Source organism: Strix uralensis, chromosome 4 (assembly GCF_047716275.1).
Source record: "Strix uralensis isolate ZFMK-TIS-50842 chromosome 4, bStrUra1, whole genome shotgun sequence".
In the NCBI taxonomy this organism is placed as follows: domain Eukaryota; kingdom Metazoa; phylum Chordata; class Aves; order Strigiformes; family Strigidae; genus Strix; species Strix uralensis.
In genome coordinates, this window is record NC_133975.1 from 56809542 (window position 1) to 56829938 (window position 20397).

General features: G+C 39.9%; 1 protein-coding gene across 12 annotated transcripts in view; it reads right to left on the reverse strand.

Annotated features, from left to right (window-relative positions):
- Window positions 1-20397, reverse strand: part of MANBA (mannosidase beta) — an 80495-nt gene that overhangs the window by 22161 nt on the left and 37937 nt on the right. For all 12 annotated transcript variants that reach the window (XR_012628753.1, XR_012628752.1, XM_074866837.1 and 9 more), the window contains 7 exons: window positions 12035-12186; window positions 10825-10942; window positions 7896-7982; window positions 7151-7318; window positions 4309-4527; window positions 2846-3010; window positions 955-1099 (listed from right to left, as the gene is read on the reverse strand). Coding sequence is in view for 10 of the 12 variants with exons in the window: in XM_074866837.1 (XP_074722938.1) it covers window positions 955-1099; window positions 2846-3010; window positions 4309-4527; window positions 7151-7318; window positions 7896-7982; window positions 10825-10942; window positions 12035-12186 (1054 nt within the window). In the remaining 2 variants the exon portion in view is untranslated. The remainder of the gene's footprint in view (window positions 1-954; window positions 1100-2845; window positions 3011-4308; window positions 4528-7150; window positions 7319-7895; window positions 7983-10824; window positions 10943-12034; window positions 12187-20397) is intronic.

Consider the following 20397-nt stretch of genomic DNA (forward strand, 5'->3'; position numbering starts at 1 on the left):
CCATCTCTCCTCTAGATGACTACAGAAGAAATCTAGATGCTTAGCCTTTACATGCTAAATCCCATCCTGCTCAGAACAGGATCACAGTTCTAGGTTTTGATCATTTTACCATGTGGGGGCAGGGGGAAAAAACCCAACCAAATCTGTTGGGATTCTGGAAAGTATAATTATGCATGGGTGCTTCTTTTTACCACCTATCCCACTAGCTCCCTCTCTGTCTATTCTCACCCAGGGTGGCTGGGTACATACATGCATCTGTACAGCTGAGCCAATAAATATAATCGGGGATTTCTAGGACAGGCCCTTTTTTTTTTTGGAAACAGAATTTCTTATAGGACTCCAGTTTTAAAAGAGTTGATCTTTCTAATTTTAAAAGAATTAAACTTGCAAAAAAATACAAATTTCTCTGGAAAAACCTGGATGATATATCACACAGTTTCAGGAAGATCCTGCTCTACATAAGAAAAGCAAGGGTAGTTGAAAGTTTACCTCACAAGGGGGCTGTGCCCTGACTCTTAACCATCACTGCTTCCTAATAGGCAGCTTTGTCTGGCTTCAATGATATTATTTCCTTGGGAGAAAGGAGAATACTGATTAAATGAAAAAATGTGGTTTTAAGAAATTAGGAGTTATGTACAATTTTAACTTCTCTAAACTAAATCTTCCTAAAACAAGGGTAAGAGTTGGTGGCTGCTAAATCTGAACTTAAACAGCAAAACTTCCAGAGGAAAAGAACTATTTTGTTCTTCACCCTCTTCCACTTTCACAGACCATTACGATGATCCTGAAAAACACTCTTATGGAAAGCATTTCTAAAGGATGATCAGAAACATGTTCAAAGTTCTCAAAGTTGCCCGAGAGAGCAGAGCCATTCGTTATTCTGATTCTTCCAGATAAGGAAAACAAAACAAGACTGATAGTTGCTGCTTTTGACCAGACTGTCACAAAACTTACCCAAGGAAGCCCACGAAGGTGCCTGCCAAATGTCATTGAGTTGCCAGTAGAGAGCTCCCATTGTGTGTCCTTCTCCCCTGATTATTTCACTTTGACTAAAACGATAGAATTCAGTTTCTGTCTTTATACACTGAGCCTGCATCACCTTGGTCAACAAACACATAGGGAAAAAAAAATTTAGATGTGTTATACTTTATATTTTACTTTACTTTCAAAGCATGTGTGTATGTATCAACATACAATTGAGACTTCACAGCAATGGCACATAACTTTAAACTTGAGCCTTCAAGAGTATACACCTGCAGTGCAGTGGGCCTCTGCTTGAAGGAGATCTATTCCTAGCAGCTCCCAACAGCTTTACAAGCAGTATCTTTAGAGAAACTCTGGAGGGTCTACTTTCTGCCTTCCATCCAGTGAAGATCACTGGGCAACAAACAGGGTCTTTGAAAGGCAAAGAGAAGACAAGGGAAAGAAATTTAAAATAAATAGGTATGTTTTTTTTAAAAAAAAAGTAAATAAAAAAACTAAGAGTTGCAAAATGATGTCAAGCTGCACTACCTCCAGTATACATTACCATGATGTTCACATTCCCAGTATACAGTCAAAACTGTGCACTGAAAGAGCAACCTTTCTTCACCTTCACTCCCACTTCTTCTCTCCTTACCCACCTTGTCTTTAAAAAAACACTTCTCAGAATTTTTCACTGGCCAAGTTCTCAATAGAAGACAATCAATCTGTTATTTTCTTCACAAAGTATATTACTAGGCTGGGGAGGTATTAAAAGAAAGTCTCAAAATAAAGGAAAAAGTTATTCTTCAGGACAGCTCAAAAGGTAAATACAACATTTCTAGTTAACCACTAGAGCCAAGTTTACTCTCCTTATTCTTTTTGCTATCCTTATTTTTATATTCTTAAATTGTTTAACCTGTTAATAAGGCCCTGACAGACTTAACCTTGCAGAAACTCTCATATCTTTCTGAGTCAGGACCTCACTGCACAAGTTTCATCCCTGTTTTCAATTTCACAGCATCATCTATCCTTGTTCACTTGTCATCAGTGCCTAAAGTTCTCCAGCTGTTTTGTTTCTATATAAAACTTGCTGACAGCAGGTATCAGGCATTAAAAACTTAAGTGACTGTCCAGTTATTCCCATCAGGAGTGTTTCTGAGGTTCTTGGAGCACAAGAGAAAGTAACACCACTTTAAACTTCCCTAATAGCGTTAAGAAGTTACTTAACATCATTTAAAAGTCACATAGAAATCACAAAGAAAGAAACAAACATGAGGTAAACTAGTACCAATGAAGAGTAAAATATAACCTAATGGTTTGAAAAACAAACAAAACAGATTCTCTAAAATATCAGTATCTGAGTCCATAACAAACTGCATTCTCCAGAAACTATCTTGTTTCAAAAGCTCATGTACTCCTTGAGGCAAAAATTGAAGCAGTAAGCCTACAGGGCCCGCATGAACAGCAAAACATACCCACCCTGGAACAGGGAGTAACAGTGTAGCGCTAGGAATAATGGTGTACCAAGGAAGGCCAGCAAGTCCCTGCATCCCCAGCCAGCTTCATGAGTGGGCCCTCCTGGGGACAGGGACCAAGGTAGCACACACAGCCAGACTTTTTCCCAATTGAGCCAGTATTTGGGAAATTCCCCAAGAAGTACTCCAGCCCTTCTCTGACAAAAATTGGAGTCTCTCTCCAATAAAAGAGAGACAAGCTAGTTCCAAATTAAACTGGACTCTCCAATGCTTCAGTGCAGAAACTTTCTATATGACTGAACATTACCTAACAGAATAGGCCCAGTTTTAACCACTGATAGTGGTTAAATGGAACCACGAACGGAACAAGTATTGACAGCTACTTATATGGAGGACATCACCATTACCTGAGTGAGGTAAATTGTATCTTTGAACTTCTTAATGGGATCTGTGCTCTGGGGAAGCTTGAAATGATGCTCAATCTGTTGAAGCATCTGATCATTGCCATTTTCATGATGTTGTCGATGGAGAGAAAAATTGCTTGTGTAGGACCAGTCCTCAGTGGAGGAAACCTTTCAAAAAAACCACAAAACTAAGAGATCAGAATGAAAGGCAAAATGTGCATTTAATGACTGACAGGATATTCAGGAAAGGATATCCATTACAGCCTACTGACATCACCCAAAACCTTTACAATTGGTAGTATATTTCTATAGTGCCTCATGCAGTCATGCAAGGATTTTGAATCAGTAGCACCCTTGCTTATGCTCCTTGTACAAATAAATGAAAACAGACCTTGCTGTTGAACCCAGAAGAGCAACTTTCGGCTCAATGGCCTTGAACTTATTTGCCCTAAGGTTCAGTTTGGTCACAGGACCTCAGGGTTTGCCTGCATTCACAGTAAATCAGAAACACCCTAGAATTAAGATGGAAGAATGTACTCTAGTCAAACACATTTAGGCATAAAAGCTACAGAAGTTAGTAGGGCTATAAATTCTAATAATGTGTATATTTTCAAAACCTGCCTCTGAAAACAAATGATCAGAAAACACTTTTCAACTAAAGACCACAATGCAGCATAGCTCACAGAGCTATTATTGTCAAGCTTTCATTGTAATTATAATCTCTATAAAGTCTTTTCATTTAAGTTTGTTCCTTTTTAGGCCAGATTGAATAATTTTCATTGTTATGAATATGGACGAGTGTACTGATTATGTCTCAGATAATATACTTTGTCCAGCAAATTGAAAGGAACGTTCTGAACTCCTAGTTGCATGCACGACTATCAACATGATATTCATCTCTCTCTGAACAAATGGACAAACAGCATGTCTCTGCTCCAACTGGGTAAATGAGATAGAATACACAATACCTAAATTTAAACCAAATCCTCTTATATGCAACACACAAAGAAACAAATTATTTAAGTAAAAGAAATTGGTAAAAACAATAAAAACCAATAGATTTTGGAATTCTGCACAATTCAGCATTTGTCATGTTTTTTCTCTTTCTAGATGAACACATATCCTTAGACACAGCAAAAGGAAACAGATGTCAGGCAATCATTACTAAGCTATATATTAAATAGAATTACTATTAAAATTAATAGTCTCATAATAGTCTCTCATCTAAACTTGGTTCCTCTTGCAACATCAAGGTAAATATATTGAACACTGAGGAGCAAACCAGTACAGTTTCATCCCCTCCCTTCACAGCAGCACACACCGCTAACCCACCCATGTCATACTACACCTAACAAAGTGACATTATCCCAACTACAGTTCAGATGCTGTAGTCTGTTGGGAAGAGACTCATTGTCCTCACTAAATGAGAGCAGAGAGGATAGTAAGGTGTGCAAGCCCAGCCTTACCTTTTCAATTGTACTGAAGGAAGGCCAGGATTGAAATCCATATTCTGAAGCAAAACGAGTTTTAGGATACACTGTCCAGTTCCAACAGTCATTGCTGTAGTCATAAAAGTGAGTGTCACCGTAATGTGTATCATAAGGATTCTGGGAGAGCCAACCTTCTTTAACTGACTCCAAGCCATTGGTGGGACTGGATGCTATAAAAGGACGACTCTTATCTTCCTGGGATTTAAAAACAAAACAAAAACCACAACCCCCTCACAAAGTGATTGGCTTTTATCATCTGAATACATAGATCACATTTTGAAAAGTGGGTGGGGGGAGGACAGGGCGAACATGCCTTTTCCAAATTTCTGAGTCACCACTGAGGAAACATTCCCTTTTGTGTCCTGACATTCATCATCTTTACTTGCTTAATTAGCTGCTTATTTATGTTCTTGGAGAACAGCTGGGCATGATATTGCTTGCTCTGCTGTTCTAAGGGATTCTCTCCTCACATCAAGAGATTTTCTATCTTTATATGCTTCTAAATTCTTAATGAAAGCTATTTAAAGTGTGCCTCGTGAAAAATAAACTCAGGGAACATTAATATTTGAGTACTGTGACTTCTTTATGGAAAATCATTAGTTTTGCAGTGTTTTTGCAGGAACAGGGCCACGATTCTCCCCTTTCTTATTAAGTAGTCACCTAAATTTAGTCCTAACAAAGCCAAGGTATTCTGCTCCTAATGCTTGCATGGTAGCCTTGCAGGTTATTGTAATTTTGGCTGGCTCTGCATGTTAAGATAGATGAGACTGTAAGAAGGGTTACATTTCAAATTCTTTAGAGCTGCCTTTATTTATAGCCTCAGTAGATTTAGTATACTAAATCTTTTAGCACTACCCTACAAAGTACTGAAGGAATTCTTTTGCAGGTATAATTCATTTAGCACCCTACTTGTAGTAAGATAGAGGCCTGAGTTAGTTACCAGTCACAAGTTACAGCAATTGGCTCCAATACAGCAAAGCACTTAGACATGTGCTTCATTTTAAGAAACAGTCCAGTTTCCCCCTCCTCCCTTTTTTTTTTTTTTTTTGACATAAGTAATTATTAATTAACTGAAACAATTTACTACAGGATATCCAGGATTCCCTGAAGTATTTAGCTCAAACTCACAAGTCTTTTTAAGTTATTAAGTATTTAAGTTTTTAACTTATACAGTCCAGTAGCTACAGGTTTCCTCAGATGGCTTGTATTACACAGGACCTGAAATTATTTCACTGTATGGTTTCTTCTGGCACTTCAAATAGTTATTCCATGGGTTTAAAATAAAAGAGGGCCCATCTTGGATAGCAATGCTACACAAGTGAACTGTAACTAAAAAACAGTATCAAGCCAGAACACCTGACTTTGCTGCACATGCACTGGTCATCCAACTCACATAGCTAATCACAGGAACACCACAGCATACCTTTTACAAACAAGGTTCCAAAACCTTGCCAGTTCCAAAAAAACTAACTGAAATCTAGAATCAAAATGTTAAGCAGGTATAAGACACCATTGCCATTTAGAATGCATAACTGCCCTCAAGAGCGGGCTCATTTCGGCAGGTTCTTTCAAGCCTGGCCTCATTTTCATTGTTTCCTCGTATCTCAACTTTTCCAGTAAGAATGTATTCTAAATTCTCAGAGCATAACTACTCTGACAATGACAGTAGTCTCCAATAACAAGCAATAATATTGCTGTCACCTATATACTGAGTGCCTGTATCAGCAAAGGGAAACTTGAGGTCATGAGCCTCATAACATGAAATGTATCTCATCCTGAAAAGGACAGAGATTAGACTAAAATTATCATACTCTGAAGTCAATAAGATCATACTGTACAAGGGGTAACTGGGTAGGAAAAGGCCACTAGCATTTTTAGGTTAACAAAAACTCATACTCTTGTTGAAGAAGGAAGTTCTAACTGGACAAAACTCTTGCAACATTTTGTCTCTTAGCTAACGGGAGTTTAGAATACTCACCTGTGGTTCAAGCATTGTTTTTTAATCCCTATACAGTTATGTGACATCAGTTTGGGAATTATAAATCAATTTCACTCTACGTACACACATAAAAGTTAGTTAAGAGCAGATTCCACTAAATAATGAAGAACTGCAATACTTCTAGGAGGAGAAATAAAACTACAAAAGCTGTGCAAAACGGTAGTGCCAAATCACAGCAGACTTCATCACAGATTCCATGTGCTTCTGGTCTGCATGCTCACAGTTTAAGTCTTATCCCAAAATATTTTATTTTGCCTTCATATACTGTAAAAAACCAGTAGTTTTTTTTTTCAAAAACACACAATATAATGACTACACAGCACGAGGACAATGTTTAGCATAACTTTTGTTTAACCTGCTTAAGCCAAAAAACTGGATGAGCACATCTTTATGAATTTCTTTAACTGCTATTAAAAGCTATGAGTGTTGTTAAATCATTCTTACAGTATCCTTCAACAAAATTGCCATAAAGGAAATCTGATCATCTAGATTAATTAATTAATGGACAAGTTGATTTTTGTCCACTGGAAATGAAGGCATTTGTGGAGGTATTATAAATAGGAATGAAAAAAGAAGCAAGATCCACTACATTTTCAGGTCTTCCTTTACATACCAAAGTAATTTTTTAGTTTGTTTTACTTTGAGGATAATCCTTGAGTTTAGAGAGTTGTTTACAAGAGCTTGGAAAGTGCAATTCCTCAATAATGTGCTGGTTTTCAGTTCCCAAAAGGATTTAAAAGAGAAATCACAAGTTGTTCAAATTGCAAATATTAAAACCTTTTGCCAAGCCATCCCTTACAGTTTCTTGAGATCACTTACAGTAAGAACTATTTCTCGGATGTTCTTCACATAAAGCATCACATAGTCTTTGATATAGACTTCTCTGTCAGCATAAGGTATGGAGAACCAGTTGCTTGCAATTGCTGCTTCATTTTCATTGTTACCACTCCACAGAATAATTGATGGATGGGATTTTAAACGCCTTACCTGAAATACAACTTACAGTTTCAGAAGTCAAGCAAAATTAATTCTCTTAAAAAAAAAAAAAAAATCACCTTATTACTACTTGAATTACAAGTCCACATGCATATTACATAGGCTGAGCCTACAATTCCTGGTTTTATCAGCACTGTTCACTATTCCCTCAGCTTTCCACCAGGCTCAAACTTTTCTAATATATACTCACAAAGGGGCAAACTTTTAATATGCTGACATATATCCACCATATACACGTGTACCTCCATTCTCATCTATTCAGTCACATGTGAAGGGTAAGTTCTGTGCTAAGGCATGTTGCAACCATTAGAGCTCACTCTCAGTGAATGCTCTTTAACATCCTTGAGAAAAAGAGCAGTTTGGACATGAGGAATGCCTGCACCTCTGCTTGACTGACTACTCCTACAAGTAAGTTAAAGAGGATTTAGCAAGGTTACATTTTGTGTCTGCCACATAAAGGTACACTAACAAACACTTCCAAATAAACACTTTTGGAACGCTAACTTGTACAGTCAGTCAATCAAAAATAAGTAACATGAAATAGAGCTTCAACACACAAACAAGATACCTGATGAGAAACTTCTGCTCTTACGGATTCTAAGTAATACTGGTCAGTTGGATATAGCGCACATGCAAACATAAAATCCTGCCAAATCTACAGGGAAAAGGAAAGAAAATACAACCAAAAAAGAAATCTGTTAGCAAATCATTTTACATACTTGAAAAATATATGGGTATTGGGATGCACAATCCTTTGTTCAGACAGAAGTTATTTATCTGAAAAAGGATTAAACTGAAATGTTCTACTTGTTATTCTTGGAAAGTACCACCAAAACAATCAAAGCCTTCATGGGGTTCAGTATGTACATACATCACTGTGGTTTTCCTCAATATCAGTGTTACAAAATATTTACCCTTAGGAATTAGATCCTGACAGCCTTCACTGATGAGTGGAATATTGCTCAGTAGATGGAGTTCAATAATTTTCAATGGAATAATTAGAACCCATGCACTGCTCAGATGTGAATGTGGGGCAATCTCCAGCTGAACAGAACAATTTTGTATTTACTACTTTGCAGGTGTAACACCAAATCCCCATTACTTATTAAAAAGAGACAGTAATTCTTCTGATGTGGTATCAATCACACTTAACAGGCGTTCAAGTGTACTTGTTAACAAAACACTTTCATATCAAATGCGCAAACTGATCTTAAAAAGAGCAAATCTTACCCAGTAAGAGGGGCAGAAAAAAACTAGATCCTCTAACAACACAGTGATTCTTCTCTTAAAAGAAAGATCAAGTAGATACCACTAGAGAACAGCAAGCCTTTCAATTCAACAATGAAGTCCATTTGTACCTTGAAGGAGAATTACAAAAAGGGGGAAAGGAAGAAGCCCAATGAGATGGGTAAGATTTCTTGTTTTACCTGTTCTGGTTTTTAAATTGCTGTAACTTTGAGATTTGCTATCTCAAATGGAAAGATCTCTTGAAGCACATTTACCCAAAGGAGTCTGTAGGAGACTACACTTTTCTGAACACCATAATACATAAACAAGAGAGAGCGAGCCAGATGAGCTCCTCATACAATTGCATTTTCCTTGCAGTGAGAACACGCTTTTCCATGACTCTTTTCAGCATACATTCCCAAAGAAAACCGAAGATAGGGAAAAGGATAGTGGGAAGTAATGGATCCATTAATAAATGTTACACTCCTAGCACCGTACAAAAAAAAGCAAAGCTACTGCTGAAGAATCACTCAGAATCTTTCAGTGACTGTGTAGAGTCAAAACTCTGTTGAAAGAAACTTTCTCTCACCGTTTCCCTCAGTGAGCTGTCACTGTTTTTCCTTAAGCACAGTTTGACTAATGCGCTTTTAAACCTCTGCAAGACCATCAGAAGAAACAAAGCCAAAAGTCTCCAGCACCACCCCCTCCAGAATAAGGGTCTGATTTTCTACATCTACTTGCTATTTTGGCTGCTAAATAAGATCTAAATCTTGTATTGAGCACTGTACAGACACAGATCTAAGTGGCCTACTTAGGTGCCTAGTGTCAAAAATGAAAGAACTAGAAGTGCTCAGAAGTGCTGAAAATCAGGGCACTCATTCAGATGACTAAAATAGATGTAACTTTTTTTTTTTTTTCAAGCACACACAGCAGAAGGCAGCAAGGTATCAGTTCTGTTTCCCTGCTTTTTATGCTGTAGAGTAAGACCAAACACACTTCTCAGGATTTTAATACCAGATGCAACTTGGTCTCCACTCATCTAGTCACTATTTCATCAAAACTTATTAACATGTGCCTCCAAGCTCATATAATCAAAGGTACTCATCTAGGATTATCAGTGTTTGCAGCAGGTGTTCCCCTTACAGCTACAGTTATATTCAATTATAGCTTATTCAAAACAGCCCTTTGGATAAGGCCTTCCATGCTTGGCTTCAGGCCAAGTGAAATACTTTTGTTTAAAAAGTTTGCACCAAAAAACCCCCAAACCTTTTCAGCTATTGCTATAAAGGGAAAAATACTTTTAAAAGAAATAAAATCCATTTCCAGACCAGAGAAAAGCATGACTACCTTCTTCGGTGTTTTGACAACTCAGAGGTGGCTGAAAGCACAAAACTCAAATACAGCAGGCCTTAGATCCTCACTGAGGTCAGATTGCAAAGCCTTTGCTCTCAGTCTGAGGCATATACTCAAGCACTCAGATTCTTCAGCAGAGCTATTCTCACATGAGTTGCCCCTAAACACAGCTACAGAGCCCCACAGTCTCGCTGCTGTGGAAAAAATATTATTCCACTCGGTGAATAACCCCCCTCCCATGCACTACTTGTTTCACAACTGAGTGGGTGTTGCAAGTCCCTGTTGATGCCTACAGTCCACAAAAGTTCTTCTATCATGCTCATCATTACAGCATAAATATCATCTTCCTGCATTAAGTGACAACACTAGTACTAGTCCCTCAGCTGTTCATTTCTTCTCTCCTCCTTTCTCAAGAGAGTAGGAAATGTAGAACTGGGAGAGATCTACAGTATATAAACATGAGAGTTTTGGTCTGAAAAGAGCTAGAAGACAGAAAGTTAAAGCTACAGTCCTGCTCTGATTTTGGGAAATGAGGGGGCATGAAAGACAGTGGGGAGAAAAGGAAGGGAAGATGAAGGGGAGATTCTGGGCTAGGAAGGAAAGTGGAGATGAGGAACAGAGTTGTAGCCTTAGTTACAAGAGAAAATACAAGCTGGGGTTCTAATATAAAGTCTCCAAAATATCACTTCCAGTTTCAACTGACAGCCTCAGTAATCAGGAACCATTCAAATTAAAATAATTAAAAAAAAAAAAAAATCAGGTTGATCTGACTTCTCAGGTTGGTACTCTACCATGTCCTTTGGAAAGATGGCTAGAATTTATATATTAATTCTCTTATTTTGTTCATTCAGAGTGGATTTTTATTTACAAGCTCTTGTCAGTTTTTTAAATAAGTGTTCTGTGTCTATTGTTTTTACCATTATTCCTATTTCATCACAAATATCATAAAATTCATCTTGTTCATATACTCCTCCTCCCCAAACACGAAGTGCGTTCATGTTAGCATCTGCTGCAGACTTCAAGAGTAGCCATAATCTGTCAAATACAAAAAGAAAATTTATACAAGTTTTGTGAAACTGTATCACTTAGGAGTTTCTAAGGTAATACAAAAAACCCAAAACAAAACAAAACCAAACCACCCAAACATCATTAGCAGGCAATCTAAGATTTATAACTCTGATAGAAACCAGACTATTTTGATAACTTCTAAGCCTGCATGTCTGGACAGAGATCTCAAACAGAAATTTTTTGTGCAGAAAAAGTTACTTGGTCCTGTTAACACTTATGAAATAGATGGAGTGACTCATGCAAGTAAGTGCTTTTACAGAAGTATTGGCAAGACCAGATTTAGAAATACTATATTTTATTAATTGGGTTGTTCTTTTCTCCTTAGATATTACTTGCTTTAAGTATCAATCACTTGAATTCAAATCCTCTTTTAAACGCATTCAGAAATCTATATTCTCTTCCCAAGTTCTACAATGCATAGCGAGAAGTGGGGAGGAGAAAGACCGAGACTCTGAATCTCGTTTTAAGGGATTCAGGCTCCATTAAGTTTTCCTTAATCGTGCTGGCAGCCTCTAAAGCGCATGCGAATGTACACTGCAGCATGCCCTGTTGTCCTGGTTCCCCAGCTACCCAGAGCAAAGCTTAGTCAAAGCACGATGTGGCCCCCATCCCACTGGCACCTCTGGGGTGTTGTGTTATCGAAATCCAGGAAGTCTGGACCAGAGGGGAGAAACAGGCTACCACGCACTTATGTCTCCCTGCACGAGATGGATTAGGAGATGACTGAAGTGCGCTTCCTCAGAGTACCAATGAACGTGTCCCACACAATAGGATCGGACACCCTGAGGATCATCCCTAAAAATACCCCAAAAGCCAGTAATTTGTGGACAGCAAACAACTACCTTCCCATCAGTTACTGGACTTACATGCCTTGAACATCACTCAAATCTATTGAAGTTAATTAAGCTTTAATTCTGAGGCCTCCAACCCACAACAATTAGTGTCATACCTTGAAAAGAGTTCCACCCGCTAATGCCACCCTTTGATAGAGGGTGGATAGAGAATCGGGACGAAGAAAACATGTTCCTTTCTCCTTAGAGAACATCAAATGTGGCTTACGTGTCATAGGTCACTCTGTCCTGGAAAGAATCTGCTGGAATCCAGTTTGAGCCCTTAATGAAAATGGGTCGGCCATTGATTCTGAAGTAGAAACTCAGACCTGGTGAGCCAGGAATAGGCTCCTGAACAAGCTCTACTGTCCGAAAATAGGCCTGTGAAAATATGAAACTTAGATTTAAAGCAGACAAAAATAAATAAAAATAAAATAAAGAAAGCCATTACAAAAGGTATTCAACTGAACACTAACAGTTTAGAATTTGTCAAGGAGTCAAAAGACATGATCTCATCTCTAAATTCGTGCTTGATTAAAACACACGGTAACAGGGCTAAAAAGAATCCTTTCAATAAACCTGTTCACTTTTTAAAATTACTATTGAGAGAAAGCACGTACAAAGGAGCGTGCATGTGCACATCTGTATATATGTAAGAGACAGGTGCATGTTTGCTTGCTGCAGAATTCAGCCTAAAGTCCAGCTGAGGACCAGCAAGAGGAATAAGTGGTTACATTAGATCAGACGCACCATTTAATCTGCAATTTCTTCCTTACAGAAGGAGACTGCAGCAGCTCAGCTACAAGTCTTGTCTCTGAACGACTAGCTTCAGGTTCATCCAGTAAAAGCAAATCTCCTTTTGCTGCCCTGAAATGATCCCTTTTTAATACGTGTAGCAATGAAGAAGAAAAAGATATGCAAGCAAACACAAATGTCGGTTTGGAAGTGAAGAGCCCTCTAGCCATCACAGCTGTGTTTGAACAGCATGCTCAGCAATAAGGTTTCAGAGAGACCAGTTCAGCTAAATAACCACTAACTCTATGTAAGGTATTAAAGGTCATTCCAGATAAAAGCACATCTCAAGCAGAAGCCAAACTTTTACAGCTGCTCTTTTAGCCTAATATCTGGTATTGTGTACTGCACATGCTGAAACAAGAAAACATTCCTCCTTCCTGCTGCAGGTGGAAGAAAAGTTCTCAAGAAATCATTCTGGACATTTTCTGGGACTTTACTTCAGTCAATACAACAGTGCTGCTCTGAGGGGTATCCTGATTGCACTGACATAAACACAGTCAATTCCACAGTCATGAGAGAGCAGTTAGTTGACTACAATAACACTTTGCACTGACCCCTTATTTGTAGAGGTGTCTTCCCCACCTGCCATGAGGCAGATGCAGAGCAGCTGCCACTTTAGGCTCCTGTGCAGCTGCAAAGTGTGGAGCAGTTTGCTAACAACTGGCTACGTGAGAAAGGGCACAGCACCGAGGAACTGCTGACAACGGCGACGTGATGGGAGAATACCGAAAAGTATCAAAGAAGAACAAAGAACAGAAGCAGGACTATGTAGAAGGCCTTGCAGAAATCATAAGGGGAGAGATTGGTATTTAACCTTAGCAACCAAAGTATCTAACCTTAGCAACCTATAAGGAGCTTGCTTTTTGCAATATGTATGAACTAATTATTGTGGATATAAAAGAAGTGTGAGTACTAATAAAGTTGAGCCTTTGTGCATTAAATGATGGCTGGGCTCCCTCTGCGTTCTTTCAACAAATGGTGACCCCGACGTGATACGTGCCAAAGGACGTATAAGGCACCACGAAGGATAAAGACCAGAGAAGGTTGTTCAGGTCCTTAAGCAGCGAGGACGGCGAAAGGCGACTAAAAAGGCCCGCGCCCAGGGTGTCATAAGAGGTGAGCCCTGCTGATACGTGCTGCCGAGACCTGGAAAGGCTGCAACGGAAAAAATTAAGGTATGGACAGGCAAGCAGCATATGATTTATTTGCATCCTGGCTGGCACAACGCCGGGTTGAGGGAATAGATGTAAAAAAGGATCTTCAGGGGCTTTTAGCTTATGGGGTAGAGCAAGGTTGTTTTATTAATCCACATACAGTTCATGAGTTATCGGAATGGAGAAAATTTGGAGATAAGTTATGGGAATTAACATTGAATGATGATAAGACAGCAAAAAAGTTGGGAAAGTTATGGAGGGTGGTTCATAATGAATTGCTCAGGTATCAGGCTGAAAAAAGAGCTGCACAGGGCGCAATTGCGGCAAAAGAGAAAAACACCAGATATGGGGAGGAGGAAACTAAGTGGCCATTACCGCCTGCGTTTCGTGAGCTTGTTTTACCACCTTTACGTTCCGAAGAGACGGGACAGGAAAGCTCAGAACGAGCTCTCCCTACCGCTCCCCTCGCTTCTGCCCTGAGTAGCCCTGACGCGTCCAGCCACACTGTGACGCCGGAAAGCGAGAATTCTACTCCTGGCTCAGAAGATGGGCTGGGGATAGAGATCGCTAAAGAAAGGTGTCGGGCTTGGAATGCATTGGCGCGAGAGGGGTTAGAAAAAGGGGATGAGGAGATGACTCAGATGGCGACAGCAATGGCTTTTCCAGTTCAGTTTCAGCCGAACCCAGCTGGTGGACTAAATGCTACTGTTACGGCATTAGATTGGAAGCTTTTATCACAATTGCGCTCTACAGTGAGTTCTTATGGTGTTACTGGTGAACCGACTCGTCAAATGTTAGATTATCTCTGGAGCACTCAACTTCTTTTGCCTGCAGATTGTCGGGGTATAGCAAAGTTAATTTTCTCTCCTAGTCAGTGGTTGTTGTTTAATGCGCATTGGCAAGCGAGAGTGTTAGAGTCGATAGCGGTACAGCGGCAAGCAGGAGATCCATTACAAGGGGTTACAATGGATGAATTAATGGGGTTAGGACCTTATGCTAGAGTAGAAGCTCAAGCACTGCTCGGTCCGGATAAAGTGAGAGAGGCAATGAGGTTAGTGAGAGAAGCTATAGAGCAAGTGAAAGAGCCAGGCGGAGTTCCAATGTATATGGGAATTAAGCAAGGGAGAGAAGAGACTTTGGGCAGTTTTGTAGATAAGTTGGTAAATGCAATTGAAAGAGCAAGAGTACCTCTCTACATGCAGGGTGCTCTCTTAAAACAGTGTATTTCACAAAATGGCAATCCTGCTACAAAGAGTTTATTGAATACATTAAGGGCACATTGGACTATAGAGGAGGCACTTGAAAAAGCGTCCTCGATACCTACTGGACCTCAGGCTTTTCTTGTAGAGGCAATAAAGAAATTAGGGGAAGGAATGAAAGAACAGGCTCAGGCTACTCAAAGTCAGGTTATGGCAGCCCTTGCGCCTCTCCAGACTTCAGCAGCAACAGCAGTTAAAGTGCAAACACCTAAAAAGGGGCAGCTACGGTGTTACCGATGCGGAGCTCCAGGGCATGTACGAAAGAGTTGTACAGCCAGAAATGTATGGTGTCAAACTTGCCGATCCAACTCCCATAATGAGGGGGCTTGCTGCAGACGGTCGGGAAACTCCACACGGAGCGCGTTCGCCGGCCGCCGCGCAACGACCAAAATTGCAGCCGCAGCGCAGTCCTTCAACCCGCCACCCGGGGAAGTCTCGGGTTGGACCTGGCAGCAGCAGTAGATGTTATTCTGTTAACAAATAATCCTCAAACAATATCTACGAATGTACGAGGACCTATCATCATTAATGGGAGAGCCATGGGAGCTTTATTATTAGGAAGATCATCGGCATCACAATGTGGACTATTTGTTTTACCGGGAGTTATTGATGCAGATTATGAAGGTGAAATCTATATTATGGCATATACACTGAATCCACCAGTAAAGATTGCACAGGGACAACGGATTGCACAGCTGGTGCCTCTGCCACAAGTGACTCAAACAATACGACCAATAACTGAGGAGAGTCGCGGAAATAAAGGCTTCGGATCCACAGGAAGCCTGACCCTGCTAACACTGGATCTGAGTACGAGACCCAGGAAGACTGTTCACCTGTCATTTCAAGGTAACGCAATAACTGTGGAAGGGTTGTTAGACACAGGCGCAGATTCCAGCATACTGTCGCCTTCTTCTTGGCCACAAGGCTGGCCATTACAAGAGCATACCACTACCATCACTGGCGTGGGTGGTTTAACTTTAGCTAATCGAACGCCGCCCCTACAATTAACAATTGAAGGACAAACAGTCACAGCGGTGCTTGCTGTAGTGCAATTACCTCCAGGGGTAAATTGCTTAATTGGAAGAGATGTGTTAGCACAAATGGGAATAGTTTTGACAAATGATCACCATTTATTCTAATGGCCATTGCTTGGACTTTCCCGATCCCTATAACTTGGACATCTGACAATCCAATATGGGTAAAGCAGTGGCCACTAAAAAGGGAAAGTCTTGAGCAAGCACACTTGCTAGTACAAGAACAATATCAGCAAAGACATTTAAGATTATCTACTAGTCCTTGGAATACTCCGATATTTGTCATAAAAAAGAAATCAGGCAAATATCGACTTTTGCATGACCTTAGAGAAGTAAACAAACAAATGGAACCAATGGGGGCTTTACAACCAGGTATGCCGAATCCAGCTATGTTACCTTATGAATGGCCTATATTGATTGTGGACTTAAAAGATTGTTTCTTTACGATTCCGCTTCATGAAAAGGACATGCGCCGATTTGCTTTCACTTTACCGGCAATAAATAGAGAAGGGCCAGATCAACGGTTTGAATGGACAGTTTTACCGCAAGGAATGAGAAATAGTCCAACTTTATGTCAGATTTTTGTAGATGCAGCCTTACAGCCATTACGTCAAAAATGGACTGATGTTATAATTTATCACTATATGGATGATATATTATTTGCACAGAAAGAACCATTTACAGAAGCACAGATAAAAGAAATTGTAAACACCCTTGCAAAGCAAAGATTGGTAATTGCACCAGAAAAGATACAAAAAACAGCTCCATGGAAATATTTAGGATTGTCTTTGATGAAACAAATAGTAGCACCACAAAAATTGATAATTAATCCTGAAATTTCAACACTGCACGATGCTCAAAAGCTATTAGGAGATTTACAATGGCTAAAACCTATAGTGGGCATCCCAAACGAGCTTTTACAACAATTAAGACCACTGTTAAAAGGAAATGATCCTGCACAGGTAGTGTCTTTATCAGCAGATCAGAAGCGAGTGCTACAACAGATTATGGATCGTATTACTTCTGGACAAGTGCGTCGGAGAGACGCTGAGCTCCCCCTGGACATACTTGTGTGGATGGGTTCACAGCATTTGCTCGGAGCTATTACGCAGTCTAAAAAGAAAACGGGGGAGACATGGGTGCTAGAATGGATCACGCCAGCATTACAACAATCAAAATCTCTACTTCAAAAAGTTGAGGCATTAGCAAATTTAGTAAAGAAAGGTCGTGTGCGAGTTATTCAAATAAGTGGAAGAGAACCTCAATTCATATACTGTCCAATGCAGAAGGAAACCATGCAGTGGTACCTGGCAAATAGCACAGCATTGCAGGAAGCCATGTTAAATGGGCCAATGATGTTGTCAACTGATCAATTATCTATGGAACCTTTGAGATGGTTAGGACAATTACATTGGATTGAACAGCCAAAAAGACAACAGGCGCCGATTCCGAATGCCATCACAGTTTATACAGATGCAGGAAAGAAATCTCAGACAGCAGCTATAACGTGGCAGGAAGATAATACATGGAAACACGAGATATTAAAAGCCACAGCACAAGACACACTACAAACTTTGGAACTGTTGGCAGTAGTTTGGGCGATGGTTAAGTTTAATGGACCATTGAATATTGTAACTGATTCTATGTATGTAGCGGGAATAGTAGCAAGGATAGAAGATGCAGAAGTCAGGGAAGTACAAAATAAGCGTCTCTATGAGTTGTTCTTACAATTACAGAGGGCCATAAAAATAAGGGAACAACCGTATGCTGTAATTCATGTTAGGAGTCATAAATGGGATATAGGACTTGGGGAAGGTAATGCTCGAGCGGACAAATTGGTATCCACTGTTATACATGTTCCCATGTCGAAAGACAAATTGGCAAAAGAAGCACATGACATATTCCATCAGAATGCAAAAGGGCTAAAAACACAGTTTGGCATCACAATGGCGGAAGCAACGGCCATAGTAAAAACATGCCCTGTTTGTAGTTTTCACAATAAAGGGGTTGGTATTGGAATAGGAGTCAATCCTAGAGGGACGAAATCTAATGAAGTATGGCAAATGGATGTGACTCACATACAAAGTTTTGGTAGACTTAAATATGTACATGTTACTATAGATACTTATAGCAAATATATATGGGCCTCTGCACAGAGTGGAGAAAAGGCCATACAGGTAATCAGACACTTAACATGTTGTTTTGCAATAATGGGAGTCCCGAATACTATAAAGACAGACAATGGACCAGCATATGTCGGAAGTCGAATGCAAAGATTTTTAAACAAGTGGGGAGTGAAGCATGTAACAGGGATACCGCATTCTCCCACAGGACAGGCCATAGTTGAGAGAGCAAATGGTACCTTGAAACGTTATGTAGCAAAATATCAGGAAATACAGGATGTACAGGAAAGATTAGCAAAAACATTATTTGTAATGAATCACTTGTGTATATTTGGAGACGCAGAACAACCACCAGCTATGTTACATTATGAGAAGGCAAAAGTAAGTGAGGGAAGGAAAGAGATATGGGTAAATTATAAGGATCCAAAAGATGGATTGTGGAAAGGACCAGCTAAAGTAGTAATATGGGGAAGGAGATATCTTTGTGTTTCTACACCAACAGGCACCGTATGGGTTCCAGCGAGATGGGCGAAACCTGCCGCACCTCCCAATGACACCAGAGGAGAGACAAGCTCATCGACAGCGGCTGAAGATCCAGCCTGTTTTGACCCAACTTGAGGGTCTACTCGGACATTCACTTTACTGGGCAACATTGTCAGATGTATGGAGAATTATTGAGTGGTTAAATGGGAATGTAATAAGAAGTGGGCAAAATTGTTTAAACTGCAACAATCCAGATCATCAAGCGTGGGTAAAGGTGTTTTGTGGAGGATGTGAAAAAAGATATTGGATACACCAATCACAGCTATATTTTGGGTTAAGATGTATTAACTGTCGTAACACATGGATTAATGACAACCCACAGAGGGCATTAGCAAGGTTTGCAGGACAGCCAATTCAAGAATGTTTCGGTTTGTGGGAAAATCGAGAGTCGTTATCCCTGGCAGCGGCTGTTTGGTGGCTGCAGCATCATAAGCAACGGTTAGAACAGGAATCAAAATCTGCATGTTTACAGACTGAGTGTTTCATACATAGTGCTATTCCTACGTGGATACAGATTGCTCCCCGTAGGTGGGGACAGATGAAAAGGCGTTATGTAGCAATAAAAGATGGAAGTACAAAGAACAATTGATTAATCAGGATTAGGAATTTATTTGTGTCTCCACAGATGGCAACCTTCATTAAGATCCTATCCAGCGTGATTGGCCTGTTTTGGACAATATATCAAGCTGAAGGCTGGATGGTTTCACAACCTAAACAAAATGTCTGGGTAACTTTGGCAAACATGACACATCAAGAAACCTTGTGCCTTTCTACTACGAATCCGGAAAATCCATTCTCCACCTGTTTGGTGGGAGTGCCAGTAGACACATGGCCAATCCCACAAACCCTTCAGATTTTCTCTCTTTGCAACTCTCCAAAAAATTGTACAGATAATTGGGATGGTGTATACAGTCACCTTCCACAGGTTACGCAAGAACCTCAAGAGCTAGAGTTGCTAGGCTCTGTTATAATGGATGCTTGTGTGTTTTTTAATTACTCCTATAACACCACACGGAGAGGGCAAAATGTGAATGCAACTAATGCTGCTTATCATAATTCAACTGCTTGGTGCAATTATACTTCGACTAACATCTCACGATCTTTTGCTGTTCCTCTTGCATTACCTCCTGGTGTGTTTCTAATCTGTGGAGATCGTGCCTGGGGAGGCGTCCCATCTAAACTGAATGGAGGCCCGTGTAGCCTCGGACGTCTCACGTTATTAACACCAAATGTGTCAATGATTCTGAATATGACTCGAAAACATAAGCGAGTCCCAAGGACCGTTCATCGGTTTGAAAGTTCTTGTCGAGATAACATTGAATTCTGGAATCCAGGCCAAATCATAACAGCCTCCATATTGGCACCAGGAGTTGGTGTTGCAAATGCCTTAACTACTTTGAATAAGTTGGGATGTTGGCTTAGCAAACAGACTAATGCTACTTCTTTAGCTTTAAGTGGTCTTTTAACTGATGTTGATAGTGTTAGACATGCTACTTTACAGAACAGAGCAGCTATTGATTTTTTGCTCTTAGCGCAAGGACATGGATGTGAAGATTTTGAAGGAATGTGTTGCATGAATTTGTCTGACCACTCAGAATCTATTTTCAAAAGCATACAGCAGCTAAAGGATGGTGTCAAACATTTAACAGAAGATGATGGATTAGATTGGTTAACAAGGATGTTT